Source organism: Varroa destructor, unplaced genomic scaffold (assembly GCF_002443255.2).
Source record: "Varroa destructor unplaced genomic scaffold, Vdes_3.0 BEIS01000006.1, whole genome shotgun sequence".
In the NCBI taxonomy this organism is placed as follows: Eukaryota; Metazoa; Arthropoda; class Arachnida; order Mesostigmata; family Varroidae; genus Varroa; species Varroa destructor.
Genome location: NW_019211459.1, coordinates 30,759,901 through 30,776,656, shown reverse-complemented (window position 1 = coordinate 30,776,656; position 16,756 = coordinate 30,759,901). Strand labels below are relative to the sequence as shown.

The 16,756-nt window shown below is 41.0% G+C and overlaps 1 protein-coding gene across 3 annotated transcripts in view; it reads right to left on the bottom strand.

Annotated features, from left to right (window-relative positions):
• Window positions 1-16,756, bottom strand: part of LOC111253284 (dopamine D2-like receptor) — a 175,022-nt gene that overhangs the window by 32,245 nt on the left and 126,021 nt on the right. For all 3 annotated transcript variants that reach the window (XM_086992453.1, XM_086992454.1, XM_022812461.2), the window contains 2 exons: window positions 11,422-11,804; window positions 8,283-8,484 (listed from right to left, as the gene is read on the bottom strand). In XM_086992453.1, coding sequence (XP_086848579.1) covers window positions 8,283-8,484; window positions 11,422-11,439 — 220 coding nt within the window. In that variant the 5' untranslated portion in view covers window positions 11,440-11,804. The remainder of the gene's footprint in view (window positions 1-8,282; window positions 8,485-11,421; window positions 11,805-16,756) is intronic.

The following is a 16,756-nucleotide window of genomic DNA, read 5'->3' as shown; positions in this document are numbered from 1 at the left end:
TGTCTTTTTGTACATGTCTCTATTCGGGACAGACTTTTTGTTTGCTCAACATACATTAATAGCGAAAAACAAATTATGATTTACGCAACTGAAGAGCGTTTTACGTTACGCGCTTCTCGAGGATTGCCAGACGGTGCCGACCACCGCTAAAAGAGTCGCGGCAGCTGCGGGGCAAGACTTATTTGGATCTTGTATCGTTTCGTCGTTAAAAGTAAACAAGATATACCAGACGCTACAGACTTGACGAGCAAAGCTGAGACGTATATAATTTATCCGTTGTGCATTTAGCGTCCTGCTAATCATCCTTTCTGAACAAGAAATGTATAACATCTCTTCTCTCGCCTTTTATCGACATACATTTACATGTCCATGTGTAATTTTCTCTATACGAAAAAGTACGGACGCGTAAAAATAAGGAAAATCAAAACAAAACATATATGGACGCTGTAAGGTTGAAGCTGATACTGAGTACGAAACAAATTGATACATATGAACTGAATGCTAGATAGAATATCCTTGCTTGTTTGGCATGAGTCGTGCACGTTTACAGAAGACCAGGATTCAGGTTGGCGTATGATAGAGTCACAGCTAAAGGGACTGTCATCTAAGCCGTCACGCGACACAACAAATATGGTTACGCTTTTACGTCATTCTCGTGGCCAGTCTTGTTACGTCTCAAGTGAATTATTACCTTACCCAATTCTGCTTATAGACTTTTCCCCTCTAGCCCCCCTCTAGACCTCAAAAGCTATGTAGAGCAAACATCGTCCTACTCGTTTTGTTATGAGAGAAAATAGAAAATGACCCACATTTCGTCAATTGAATACCTATAAAAACTAGGGAAAGGTTGGCCTATCTCAGGGAGTACACATTGTATATTAGCTTGGCTTAAATTACAGCATAGTATAGCACATATAGCGTACGGGAAAGCTAGTTGAGCAGAAATGTTCTACTCTCACGTTCGTAACAGACTTTCTCGGTTGTTTCACCTTTCCAACAGATACCGCGTCGCCGACGTAGAAGTTGTACGCGGCAAAAAAATCTCAGATCGTTTCGCTGCCTCGCCAGCGTCCTTGAGGCTTGCTTATTCGTCCTTTCCTTTCATTCGGGCTCGTTTTCTTTAACCTTTCCTTCGTGATAAATAGAAAGAGTAAAGAGGCAAAAGGAAGTGTACCGAAAACCGCCGGCATCGTTCTCACCTACTACTGCAACCTGATCATTACGTCGTTTGCGCCGGTGCGACGCAAAGAGGACAACAAAAAGGTTAGTTTTCGCTGAAGGCTGTTTTGTCCATTGCCTCTTTCCCGCTTCAAACGCTCTCGCCAAAGGGACGGCTCTCGTCGGTACTGGAGAAACGAGCGCTGAGGATCGGGAACTGTTATAAGGGCGGTGTCTCGAGTATACTTGCAACCGCTGGTATCGGTAGCGGTTCGTTTCGTCTGATCGCCCTGCTCTGCTCTCTTTGACTTCTGTCAGATCACTGGCAAGCAGCCTGATTACATCGCATGCGTGTTTTTCTTAAGTTCGCCATGTAACAGAATGAAGTATTCATTGCTTCACTGGCCGTCGACGCCGCCACCGCCACCGCCGCCGCTGCTGTTGTTGGTGTCATCCAGCGAGTGTGTTTTGTGTGGATTGGCAAAGGCCCGCAAGAAAAGCGAATTTGGCGACCATTTAGCTGAATGACCGATTAGAACAGAAGCGTTCTCATTGTTTCGGTTTCGCTGCCTTTCTACAGAACTCTGCCCTCTATAGTTACACTGTGATTTTCTGAGTGGAAAAATTCAGTGTTTAGCGAGCTTAGCAAATTTCAGCGAACATGACCCAGTGTATTTGAGGTCTATGCAAGACACTTTTGGATATTTCGAGCTTGATCGAGACGATGCCAAGACACTAGCTACAATGGACGAATACTAATGTCCGTGAGGTTTAAGTAAGTCTTAACAAACCTCTGCCTGCCTGCACCGTCCTGTTTTCTAAACACCTGCCATGTTAATTCTGTGAAAGAGTTCAAAACATACAGACGGTTCTACATGTTGAATGCTGTGAAAAATCATTCTTACTCTACTGGCGCAAAACAGATAATCAACAGCAAAAAGACACATTTTTTTTTTTAAATGTCGATGGCGCAATGTTCATATCTATGTTGACTTTTAGTAATTGTACTATCCAACATGTGAAAATTGGAACTCACTTCAGTTCTAGTTTAAATAGGATTCGTGGGGAAAAGTTTTGGCGCATTGTCTTCGGCCTGTATTTAACGATTCAAATATGCAGAACAGAAATGCTTCAAGGGGGTGCCATTGTTCGACGTCGTCCAGTAAGCACAGCATTTTCGTGCGTTTATCAAGGTCTCTTGCATACCTGTACACTTACCACAAGTCGCTCTTCGTATGTGTATGCATATATGTAATAATATTATACTGCTATAATAGCCCTGTATAACAATATAGTAATAGAACTTTAGGTTAGTGCACCGAGCAGAATATTGAAACCCCACAGCGTCTAACTTCATTAGACTTCCTATTGTTTTAAGAAAGTGAAGAACTCTCCGACCGAATAGAACGAACGGAGTGCAAGGACATGCGTGTTACAAGAATCAAGAGTTTATCTAGCTCATGGATACGCTTGTATACGTATGTGAGGCTTTGTGGTTGGCGTCGTCACGCTAAATGATGTGGGAAACCAATACGATCACTTGCTAACAAGGTTTTATGTACGTGTCATACCCATGTGAATCTAGCTAGAAAAGCAAAACCCACTTATGCCAGAAGGGCGTCATTGCGATGTTGGCTGTTTTTGGTAGAAAAGTGTTTATGCAATTATAAAATTATCGTTGATACGCTACATAAAAGAAGAAATGTAAAGCAAGGCTTGACACCAGCCACTAAGCAAGCGGTTTCCAAATATTGTCCAATTGTTCATTCTACTTTTTATGTTTTTACATCAAAATTTCGTACCACCCCTAAGTGCATCTTCCATCCATTGCTCCATTGGCAGCAGCTGAAGAAATCTAGATTTTCAGGTTTCTAGGTCTTAGCTGTTGAGAGCCTAGAACCGCAAGGAAACTTTTCGTTTGTTCCCTCTGGGTGTTAAGGGTTGAGCTGTTCCGGACAGCATAGAAAACCTCTGCTGCTGCTGCTGCTGCTGCCAGGATTTGTATTTTCAATCTTGAGTAACATGTGCAACTGAGGGTACTTCACTTGGGGGCGAACGAGTGAAATCACTTTAGCGGTATAATTCAATATAATTGAGCTTTAGCTTTCATGATACAGATAACTTTCGTTCACATATATTGAACAACAATAAACAGATATTGAAATGTTCTAAAATGATGATAAATCCATTCTTGAATAAATTATAAGTTTCACGTAACAATTGCAAAGCTGATCGTTTTAAGGACAAGACAGCCAAGCAGAAATGTGGCCTTCAGAAATATATCTCGAGGCAGTTTATATAGACGTCTTAAATACAATTAAATACAAATCCCTGTGTAAAGGATTACCTTAATATTCACCAAAGCTATATGTCATGTTTGAAAATGAAGGGAATTCTTTTTGCGCGGGCCTGAATATAGCAGGTTTTTAGGTTGCTCGTCTTGTTAACACACGGCAGACGTTACTGAGGTAATACGCTCTAATCGACTTGTAGATGAAAACATGGAAAAATGCCAGTGTCAAAGTTAAGCAATGGAATTCGGTGATAGATTTCTAAGGGGACCCGTTCGACCTATTTTTCCCCTCCATTCATGCGCACGTTTCTTCTAGCACAACATCACAGCCTCTCATTTAATAAAGTGCAATAGAATCTAAAGCAAGATGTGCTGTTCGTGTTTAGCAGACGAGATAGCTATACCTAGCGATAAAAACTTGGGAGAGAGATGTGTCAGAGAGCCTCCTGGTGGGCAACCCATCGCCCAGCTGCTGGCAATGTGACGTCTAAGGGCCCCCTAGAACTAACCTTCCATGAGCGTTTTGTCTAACTTATCCCGAAATCTCGCGTCGACCTGACCCCTATCCCCTTTCTAGGAGGGCAGGAAGGAGCATAGTTGATACGAAATTCAAAACAAGGATAGCATAGTTTTCTATTGTCATTTTACAGATCGACAGAACCGACGATACTACTGCACAGCCATCGGAACGAGGAGTTCTCATTTCAGACAGAGACGTGAGCTGATACGTGTTTGATTTTTTCATAATATTGCCACGTGCACAATATTGAAAGCTTTCGAGTGACACTAAATCGACCGCTGGCCTTTGAAAAAGTACATTTTCTCTTACGCTCTCCCGCGCGCGCTTCTGTGAAGTAAGTAATACGCTGTCTATCGTCTGCTGTCATTCGGCTCAGTCCGAGGGTGTGCTGAAAACGATAAACAGAGGGCGTGAGCAAGAGTGGCTACTGGCTTGTCGCCATTAGATCGCAACGTTGGATTACGGTGGCGTTTGGTCAGAGGTTTCCGCGCCGCTTACAAACGACACCTCGTACGATCCCGGTAACACAGCCCCGTTCGCATAGGCATCCTAGCTTGCTGTGTCCTCGTTGCCTCCTTTATTCATTCGATTGACTGTAGAGCAACCCAAGCCTTCGGCTCATCCGGAGGTATGCGGTTCTCGGGGCAAATTCTGCCTCGTTCGGCGGACGGGTCAAAGGCACTGAAAGTGCATCGTGTCAGATACATTCGAGGCGACAGCTAGGGCAGCCTGACTGGTATGCCCCTTGTACTAACTGCTCTTCCCAAATATTCAAGGCAAATGTTATCACCGTACTGACGCCCCTCTATATTTCACTCTTTGTTCCAGCAGTAGGTCAACATCGATCGGAATGACAGCTAATGAGCAACGTATGTCTTCGGTTGTACGATCCGGGCGGTACGCTAAATGTGAACATGTAACACTGTTGGCTTCTCTTAGTCGAAATAACGTTGGGCATTTTTGTCTTTGATCTCTAACTAAATCCTCATTTACGAAACTTCATTCGACGAAAATACCTAGAACACACTACCTGTGCTTGAGACAAGGCAATCCCTATAGTAAGCAAAAAATTTTCTCCTTGTATCAACGATTTGCTTAAGATAGCGTAGTTGCAACTGGCTTCACAAATATGGACCTTTATCCAATCCGTTTTCTCCCTAACATACTGAAAGCTGCATATTTATTTGATCATATATTGAGAGCATAATTCCTAGACAACCAGGTCGCACTGGGCGAATGATCAGCAATTTAATTAACTCTTTATTGGCTTGGGTCCGGGAATGAGACCGGATTCTATTCTGGAGATCAGCTGTATAAATAAATGTATGAGTACGTTACTGACTGTTTATGAAAAATCGACCTCCAAAGGTCTTTGGTCCAATGTGGAAATACACTTTCTCTTGCCGCAAATGGTAGTTTTGGCTTTCCCACGAGGTCAGAGCCCTTCCTTCTCACAATTCAGCAACTTCCAGAAGTTATTTTATTGAGTCGTAGTGTTTTGTCTGTCGCTTGAAAACGAGTCCATTGAATGCGAGAAACGTATTCAAGAAAAAAAATTCTGCTACAATGCATATGCTCTGTACCTAAACGGGAAAGAATTTCAGATAGGCTATGCCACCGAAACCTTTATTCAAACCTACGCTCTCCTCATATCAAACGTAAGCCTGTTTCGCCTTTAGCTCGGGTCTACCTTTGAACGTTGCTGAGCTCCTCTAGTTAAATACGACTGGTCCATTGCTGAGGTGCAGTTAGCCCATATGCTAGGAGATATAATATGACGTACATCGTGCAGGTACGACGCATGTACAGTTAAGGTTTTCTCTCTTCAATTGCCAGTTTTAAGACAGGTTTATATATGTAGTATAGTGGCAAGGTTTAGTGACCTGACATCCCTTATGAGGTCGTCTTTGTGAGCGTACACTTAAATCTGGTTCGTAGCTTTAACCGCACGTTTCGTTATATTATTCGTATCGAGCTAGGCCTAGACCTTAAATATATTAGGTCGTCGAAAAATTATTCATCGTATTTGAGCTAACAATTTTTCTACATCTCAAAATAGTATTACTATTTAAGCACACCGTTTCAATGGATGACCAGCCATTTTTTTTGGCAACATCATAATCCTGTCACTATAAAACTTCACTGGTTTCTGGATGAAAAATTACCACGATTAGGACAGACTAGAAACAGACGATTGTTTGATGGTGATACGTGCATCAAAATTTCCCAGTTGGGACCTTGTCATTTTTGCCGTGTAGCTAGAGATGCGTGTGGTGCAGCACTGACATGGTGGGAAGCGGCTTCGGTTGATTTGTTCATGTCATGGCTTATTGTTGCTCGTTGTTGACAGTAGAAATGGGTAGTCGTTTGGCCGTATCGCAGCAGGTTATGACGCCCAGTTTCGTTGGTGTCAGTCTGGGCTTTGTCATAGATTTTAACCTACTTTTTTTGTTTGCACACTATTGTTATATATATATGATCTGTTTTTTATCATCCATAACAAATCGCTCGATTTCAATACGTTTTTATATAGTTTCACAGTTGGCATTACGATCGAGTATATTCGTTACCGTCAATTCGTATAGCACCCAACGTAAAGCTTCATCTTGTAGCCAGCTTTCTTCAAAAGGTTTCAAATTGTTCACTGTTAAATATTCAATTTCTTGGCGGAGTCATAACTTATTCACGTCCCGGTGTTGCTCAACTTCCGCAATAACTTCACAGTAGTCCTTTTTCGTAACTGGTCGACCATTTCGAAGAGCTTCTTTTGCGTCGAAATTTTCAGGACGAAAGTGACAAGACCATCTTTAGATCGTTTCCTCCGATAACACATCTTGATCATAAACAACACCCATATTTGTATGGATATTGGCAGCATGTACCTTTTTATCATAGTAAAATGGACAAATTTTTGCACACATTTCATCCGTCCTTAAGGCGTTCCGTCTTCTCCATGCCTGAATAAAAGCACTTCATCGGTCTTAGCACGTCTACAACAGCCGCAGCTCTAAAGCGATGCCAGCGTCGATTCCAGGCGACCCAAATTACCTAAGATACGCAACCTTGAGACCATCTAGCTGTAAAAATGATCAATACTCTTTTGATGACCCAATATCTGTAAATACGAGGTATGTGCTCAGCGATCCTCGGCGATTGTTCTGAAAAATACATTTACATAAATATTCGCTTGAAGAACGATCGAATTGAAGAAAAATGGTGTGTGACAATACTGAAGAACAAATAGCTAGGTTGTTGCGTAAGTAACGGTATATTTTTTTGCGTGTTCCGTCCCTGTGCTCATTCTTTGTTTGTGGATGGTTAAAAATTACTTACGTACTTTCGCGAGGTTCATTGCACCACAGGACTTCTGTCTTTTTCTGTTCAAAATAAGAAATTTTAGATTTTGATCGAATTTTAAAAATTGGTCTTAAGTGCGTTTGCAGCTTCGACTCCTTGCTGACGCGAGAACTTCGTCTCGCGTACGGTGAGAATTCTCTAACTAGGATATAGAGCCTCATCTGACAATGATTCCTCCTAAAAAAGGCTTCGTTCTATTCGACTCAAAAAGCCGATTGGAATACGCTACTTCACTTGATGATGCTGGTTTACAGTTATTTGTTTTTAATGGATTATCTTAATTGTAGCATGGTGCAACGTGACGTCTGCCGAAAACACAAACAAGGCATCAGAAACGCTGTTGTTTTTTTAGCAGACAACAGACCTATGTCCCGAGTCCTAAAAAAAGAATGAAAGTTTTGTGATCTAAACTAAAAGATCAAACGCTTTGTAGAAATAATTAAGATACTCTGCTCGACCTGCGACACTGTCCCTTCTGTGGGTAATATGTCTATTGATTGTGTAGCAATCTAAGCGAATGTTTCAAATTTTACCTCCGTCACCACTACCCGTAAGTTCCACTTTAGATAGAATTACCAGCCTAATAGTTACCTAGTTTATAACTGTGAATAAGGTTGAAGTTAGTTGAAGTCTGCCTTTTTTCAGTCTATGAATAGTTAGCCCTCGAACATACGTAGAATGGCAAGTCCAATTATCACTTCCTCGGCGATGTATATTGGCTTAGAAATTGACAATTTCCTGATCTCGGAACCGATCGAGGCTTGATGGCATGGATTCGACGCCTTTACACAGACCTTTCTTCGACTTGTGCTTGTATAATGTTCCCTTCACACATTGGATCAATATGTAGTTTAAACGACCAGGTCTTTAGTTGGGAAGTTCTATCAACGGCCTATAAATACTGCACAAGCAACCCCTCGGAATAAAGAACGCATTTATTATATAAATACTCACCAGGCAAAATAAGTAGCAATAGTGCCCAGTAAACCTTCTCCTCATCTTGGGCGATCGCTGTGCTGTCGGATGGCCAAAACGTGGTATCATTAATTATTGCCGACCTATTGGCTGCATTGAAGCCGACAGAAGTATCATCATAATCCAACTGCAAACTCGAATTTCGGCCGCCACCCAGCTCTAAACCCCCGTACTCGCCAATCTGTAAAAAAACATCCGACCATTATACTTAGCTGAAATAAAGAAGCACGCTAAGAGGTTCGCTGATAACTGGAAGTTGATGCACAAATAATGTGAATTTCTTTGTGAGGTTTTAAAGGGTGCTTAAGCGAGACTTTCACATTCACGTAATTTATTTTAAATAGATAAATTTGTCTTCCTAATGGTTAAAAAATGTTCAGATGAAATGCTTTGCAAATATAGGGCCAAATATTTTCTTCTAAATACTTATGGAACAGAGAACGTTTGGATATCGCAAAAAGAACAGAGTCGAAGGTTAATCAAGGATGTAGCGGTGACTCGATTTAAAGGAATCTGGAGGAAAAGATGGAAAAAGGACGAATGAAGGACAGTTTCAACTGACGAATGAACATGAAGGTGACAGGAAGGATGACAATCCCAAAATCGGCTGGCAACAACAGACCAAAGGTCGTTCCTTTATTAACGGCGAACAGGCTCCAGGAGGAATTCACTCGGAAAGGAGAAGAAGGTTGCAAACCTTAGGCAGACGAGCCTTTGTCAAGCAGCGTCTTTCCACGGTAGCGCTCAGTCGTAATAATAAACGCAAAATGCGAACGGTAGTATGACAGAATCACTATTCCTATCGCATAGGAATAAGAAGCAAAAAGAGTAGTTTGCGGGACGTGTGTGCAGTCACAAAGAGCAGGATTTATAAAAGGAAGAATTATGATGAAAGTTTGTGAAAAAAAGCTGAAGTCGAGTTGAACAAGAGGGTTGTAACCTCACCGGCTAGAGGTTCAAGGACACCAAGAAAAAAAAAGAAAACATGTATTAAAGATAACCAATGAACGACGCTGTAATGTACCATGCTTTAATGTAGTTATCTAGCCCTCGAAGTGAAATTCAGTACATTGGGTATCTACGGCATCCGAGGTTTATTTGCTCTCTACGAAGGAGATGCTTGCCTGGCTTGTACGAGATGACCAAAAGACAACATACGTATTCTGCTTAGGAAGAAAAAAAGTTTTCGAGTATCTTACCCGGTCCGGTCATTGAGTGGGTTTAATGCCACACATGTGAATGTCCTTCAACAATTAAAGGAACTGTCAAAGTAGCAAGAAGTTTACAGTAAATAGTATATACTGGGTTAGAACTGACAGATAAGCCTGCGCTTGCGCGAACAGAAAGTAGTAGTGCAAATAAATATGCATTTTTAAAAAACGCCTATGTCCCGAGGGGATCCGTATAAGGCGCTTTGTAAAGCGCCTCGAGGACGCAAGAACGTCTTGCAAAGAACCTGCGGTTCCAGCTTCATTATAAACCCGAATAGTCACCGAAAAGCTAAACAGGGGCGGCTTTTCGGCTTCGTAGTAAAAAAAAAAAAAAAAATAGGTTGTTTAAGATGTATCATCAAACGAAACCCTCAGGACTCGTTGACGCGCAAAAGGTGATACTGACACTGAAGAACTCTTTTTTTTTTTTGAAAATCGACACGCCAAGAAGCTCTTGCCTATGGTCGTTGGCGTCCGTGACGAACAAATACCAAATATTTACTGGAGTATTATTTATTACCATATGTTCTCGTTAATAAATGAATCCTCGCAGTCAACATAGAATTTCATTATACATATTTTCAATACAAGCATTTCCAAATCATATTATAAATAGAAGGTTTTGTTGTGACAGTCTGCTTTATTAGGGTGGACTGCTTGATGCATTCGCTAACCCAAATGCGCCATTACCGATTCAAAGAACACGTTCCGAAATAAAAATAAAGCGTCAAGGCTACATGTTGCGGGCCTTATGCGGCCCGAATCCTAGCAACTTATCTACTGGAGTCTGATTCAAGAGAACCATTCACTTATGATCAGAAATTTGGTTTGGGCTATTACCTTTACTGAAGGAATAAATGTAACATGCGGAATTAGAGGGTAAGCCATTCGAGCACAACAATGGTAAAAGGTTGATAGAAACATACGGTTTTTCTAAATAATGCTCGATAATGTGAACGCTTAAAAGGCATTATCTAAATTAAAAACATTTGTTATGCTTTGAGCACATAACAGGACATTCTGGTGTTAGGCAACAAGGCCAGTTAAATGAACACTATAGCATTTCAGATGTATACCAACGCATTTTATAGAGTTAAAAAATAATGTGACGGTCTGCATAAACTCTACCACTTTAACAGATATTAGACAAAGACCACCGAACTGTCTAGAGACATTCTGGGCCGATTCTGGGAGAGACATTCTGGGTAATATAGTCGAAATTACCTCATAGTGAACCGGGCTTTAGGAGGGCTCTGGGGTGCTACAGCTTAGCCCAAGAACTGTATCAAGCCAATGGCAGCTAAATGAGTTTCAAACTTGCTGTCTCCTCTGTATACAAACTAGCGGGTAGTTTTATGTTAATCATGTAGCGTCGAACATATTGAGACTGGTGCGTCCAGGAGTTTGGAAAATGTAGGTTTGTGGTTAAAAAGGTAAATTAGTTCAATGTAAGCGATCTGCTGTCCGAATTTTCTTTTTAGTTGATGGAACACAGAGAGCCGACGTCCTTTCACCTGGCGCACTATGAATCATAGCTGGATTTTTAGGCAAACAATTTATCGTTGTCACATATGTCCACCTACTACCGAGGCTATATAACGTGACATAGATCAGACAGATATTTATGCCCTGGATAATTTTTCAACCTCGCTATTGTCATATCAGTATCACTATCAGATCTGAACAGAATAGATAAATAGATTATGACACATATACATCGAATATAAACGTGATCACTTCATTCGTCAGCATAATACCAAATCATTGAACTCCACACATTTACGTCGTAACTTTGCTATAACTTAAAGTTCGGCAACATTTATCAGTATTAGAACATACTGTGCACAGCGTCTCTTTCTTAGATAAATAATTGAGTGCAGGAAAAATACTGGCACTTATTATTTCACCTGGAGGTCCCCTCGCATTTTGGATGGCGGGTCGCCGTCCGCCTGGTTATCTCGAAGCAGCCTTGACGCTCTTCGTCGACGCGCTATTCCTGTTGAGCCTAATACGCGAACTAACCCTACCGGTTTTCGACCTGTTGGCGTACTTGTATCTGTGATCTCTCTCTGTTTGACATGTTGACAATGTCACTGCTTGAGAGTGCTCAGCTTTTTTCTTCTGTTGCTGCTGTGATTGATAGTTCTCATATTTTAAAAACACGAGCGTAATGGGGACCACTCCGGGCCGGGGTGGCAACGATGCCGTCGTCATTCCCACGAGTACAGCAATGCGCTCCGCCCTCTTTCAGGTCACGGTGTCGTGTGGCCTTATCGTAGGCCTACTTGCCCTGGAAAGCAAAGCAAGCTAGACTTAGATTGTATTTACTTTTATTAGCCTACCAAAGTGACCAGTCAGTTGTAGTCTTAATGCTCCTAGCAATATACTTTATTGCCAGTAATAGATCAATTAGTACGCATATAGCAATAAATAAATGTCGAAAAACATAAAGAGTTTTTGTGTTTATGATCTGAAAATCACTGAGAGTGCCAGTTTTTCGAGCTTCTTGCATAGATGCCATATTCTTTACTGATAAATCCGTTTATTACTTGACCCAAGTGTGTGTATCAATAAATAAACATATCTATAGTGTGACGAGTCATTATGTTGGCCATTGATCTCGGTGGAAACAGGGGCCTACAATCAGTATCGGCTTAGAGGAATAACATGGCACTCGTACAAATCCTGTGGTGCGTTGGCTAAAAAAACTAGTGCGTTGGAAAACAAACTGTTGATTGCTTGTTTATACATACTGGTTACATTCTGTATAATTCATAATTCACAAAAGAACCCACAAATGATCATTGGTTTCTTTCTGGAATAACTTATATATCCAGGAGTGTGGAAGTAGCAGTATGAGTGTCATAAATGCGTACTGACCCTTAAAGTCTGCTTAAAAGTTTAGTTTCTCTTGACTATTGAAAAAACGAGTTTCAGGTAAACGTCCTAAGTGAAATATAAGAGCTGTGCCTTTTTTAAGGGCATAAACCCCTCTATTAAAAAAATGAGACATATGCGGATTTATCATAGACAAGTGATACAAACAATCGAATCGTCAATAGCTATTGGTCGGTTTTTTCGAGTTGTGGGACACCTTGCAGAATCTTAGATAGAACGGCCGGCATAGAAACAGTATAAGGATTTTAGTGTGCTTGTAGTCGTTGAACTTCATTCTTTCGACCAGTTCGTTCTAATATAGAATTCTATCCAGAGGTTCATTTTAAATGGCCCCTATACGATCTTGATACCAGCCAATAAACCCTACTTAGATACACAACATTCAAATACAATGTAAGCAGGCACAACGCACAGTTTTAGAGCAAAACTATTATTATATTATAAAACAATTTTCTAACTTACCATAAAAACCTTACCTCAAAAACTTGACTACGTTAATCTAATACCCCTAGAAGAGGCAGCTGCTCAAAAATCAATGGTCAAACAACAAATCAAATGAATGGTCAAACAACATCTGATATGCCCTCAGGCCCCATAGAAGTACAATAGGTACATTGCTTATTGATAGCCATTGAGAGTGCGATGTCACGCATGTCCAACTTTCCTGTGAAGGTGAACAGGCATTTTTTCTATCAGCACCGACTCTCGCCATCTGTTCTTTTCCGCTGGTGGTCGAAGTTCTGTCTTACTTCTTCGTCAAACGAAGGATGATCTACCATTCCCCTGCAGCAATTGCGGACCGGCGCGACTGTAAGCGTCGACCTTCTATCGGACTTCTTTGTTATGGCAGAATGCGACGATATTTGTTTCTGCCTCCGCGATAGGACGAGAAGGGTCACAGAGATATGCATAGGAAGTTCCTTTTCCGGCATTTTGCGAGATTCGATCGTCAAACGATACTGCCGTTGATTCGATATATTTCGAAATAATCCAGCTCTTTTGCTTTCCCTCGCAACGTCGTCGTATTTATATAAGTTAGTGATAATGGTAGCCATGTCGAATGTACGTACGATATGTTATACCGTAAAGCAGGGTATGTTATACCTTGCTTAGGTTACGGGAAGCACAATTGTGCCGTTGAACGCGATCTACCCGTGATTAATGGCAATCTAATTAACTAATCATCGTTAATGTCAACCTCAAGAAGCGTTCTGTGCAAGGTTTTTTCTATCACATAACCAATACGTTATACAGAGCTACACAGATAGCTGTTCTAGTAGGTAATTTATTGAAACGAAAAATTGCATGATCGATCCTTTGAGATAGCTCGTTTTAGTGTGAAAAAGGAGACCTTCGAGACCGAGGACTCCCTTCATCCTGCTGCTTTTAAGACCTGCACGCTATTATCTGGTGCGCGTATATCTACGCAATTTCTCGTATGCTATTCAGTAGTTACTTCTTATCGGTAAACAGGAAATCGATGAGTGGAGTTAATATGTTTACATGAAGGTTTATGATTTTAATTTACGAGTATCATGCTCAGTGTCGCACAGTTTGGTATAGGGTCTGGCCGCAGGAAAACCTCGTGTACAAGCTTGCTTTCTCGGGCATTCAGACGACATACATATGGGGCTCGCTAATATGAATGGGTCTGAGAAGGAACCCACGTTTAATGTAATTTACAGCTCAAACAATGGTTGAGTCTATTAAACGTAAATGGTTTGTCAGTTAGTAATCGTTCTGTCTAATATATGAAGGTGAAGCTAATGAAGCTCAGCTTGAATAATATGAGCGTGTCCTTGGTTACCAGATCTATCCAAATCACCAAGGTAATAAATTGATACTGCAAAGCGTTTAACATAAACACATTCATTGTTATTATTAAAAGAATATATAAAACTCCAGACGGCCGTAATCGATGTAAAATACAACTAAGCCTAGCTTGACCATCATTTACAACACGGCCAGAATAGTGCGATAGGCATTCTTTGGAAAGCAAATCTTTGTTATAACGCGAATAGTGAAACACAAAGGTTTTGTCATGTATATTTCATTTTCGATTCATTGACAAAGTGTGGGCCATTGAAACATCTTACTTGACTTCCTGCCGGCAACGGGGAGAGCTCTCTCACGTCTCCTTTACGCGAGTTAGCACGTTTGACGGCCACAACGGTAAAGACGATAATAGGAACGACGTGTACAATGAACGATGGTGTCTACATATATACGCCACATCTCAAAAAGCGACATGGTCAAGTCACTCCCTTTCAACCTGTTCGTGATATAGTACCCGCGAGAACCCGAGCTGTTTTCTGTTCAGCGGAACTAAATGCCAATGCTAGAGGTGTATTTAGTACAGGTCGAATTGAATGTCTTATCTGTTAGTTTACAGGCTTTTTGATCTCTGTTCTTTGGCTCAGACGCTTATCGGTAAGTAGGTCCGTTAGAAAAGGAACTCCCGCTTGATACAAAACATATCCGCGTAAATATAGCCCATTCGCCTGGTGAGCAACCGCATAAAGCTGTTTACGAACGTTCGAACTGAAATGATAATTGAAGCCTAATAATATAACTTGAAGCCAAAAAGAATTGTCAGACATATTAAGGGGCCGCACACGCGCATCCAATAGGGCAAAAGTATGTTGAGGGGCCCCTTTAAAACTTTGAACTCTAGGTCGGCTTTCCACGAGGAGCCTCGTGCTTTTTATGTACTATCCCCATATCATGATCCAGCAAAAAAGTCTTAGAGAAAGCTACTGCCTTTGCTTTGAAATACTTTGAGTTCTTCTGTACTTCCTTCCTCTCTTCCCTCTATATATGTATTACGTCTGTAACGGAAGTTACTTAAAGCCGTGAGTTCAGATCTAATGCGCGTTTGCAGGACCAAAGCAACGCTTGATTCAAAACTGACTGACGTAGAGATTACTTATCTTCGTTAGGCCGCTTAGGTCGTTGTCTTAGCAAGGACAAATCAAGAATAGGTTTGCAGCTTTCGGAAAAACACTCGTTGGAAGATGCTTACGTTTGCTCTAAACAGAACTTGAATTGCATAGGTTTTCGATTGGACCTGCCTACTCACTGAATTGTTGCCATTTTTTCTTGTAAATACATAAAGAAAAATAACAAATTGAAACACAATTTCAGTTTATTATCTCCTCACGACTCAACTGAGATGAAACGATTCCCTATTTCCTAGTAAATAAATATCTCTAACGAATCGTGCAGCTTTTTTTTGCGCACTTGAATATAAGTAATTCGGATAAATAGTTTTTGATTGTGGCAAATATATTCGCGCGACCCCATTTTTTGTTTGCACCATTAGAGGTCGACTAGATCGCCCCTGTTTCTAGGGGCTGACTGTTTATCGGCAAGACTTCGTAGCTTGTGCTGTGTTTTTGTCGAAGCGTATTTTGCAGCTTTCTACTCAGAACTGTATTAATGGATAGCATATCATCGGGCTGTCAAGCGAGAAAGTTCTCCGACTGGCTAAGCTGATTATCAGCTCCGTCTGTCATTGTGCGCTGGCGGTCCATCATGGCGCTGCACATTGCTGACGTACGGCAACCATTTCGGGTTAGTTTTTGACTGTTTCTCAGACAAATCTGACGAGCCGGGTAATCGTCATAATAATGCTACTTTTAGCTATCGTATACACAAGAACGATCGATGACTGGTTCCAGATTTTCATCCCTAGATCCGTTTGAGTATGTTCCATACTCCTTTCCGATTCAGAACCTATAAATAGCTTGCTTAGCTAAGCTATTTCGATGCACAAATGAAATACAGGCTATTCTTACGAAGCTCAAAGGATCTTTGTCAGGATCAATTATTCAATTCAAGCGTCTTTAGTACAAGCGTTTCGTATCTATACGTGAATTTATAGTAGATTAAGTGACTGGATTTACTGATCGAGGCCATTCGTCCAATCCGATACCGCAGACTGATCACAACGCTAGTCTAACAACTATGACTGTTGAAAAATGTCAAGCAACGTACTGCCCCGATAGAACTTTTCAACTTCGACGAACGTACTCTGGAACATCGACTATAGCCGATGACCCGCGTTTCGGTCTTGCGTAAAACTAATTTCGCTTATACCTTTCTGCCTATTACCAACATCAGCACTCGTTTAAAACTCTGAGCTACGCAGTGAACTACGCTTGAGCTACCCCTTACAGACTGTTATCAGGAATATGAGTATATAAGCTTTTCGTTTATATAACCTGGCAGGCAAAAGCAGCGCAACAATAAATGAGAAAAAGAAACAAATATATATATATATATATATATATATATATATATATATATATATATATATATATATTACTAATAACAAAAGTATTG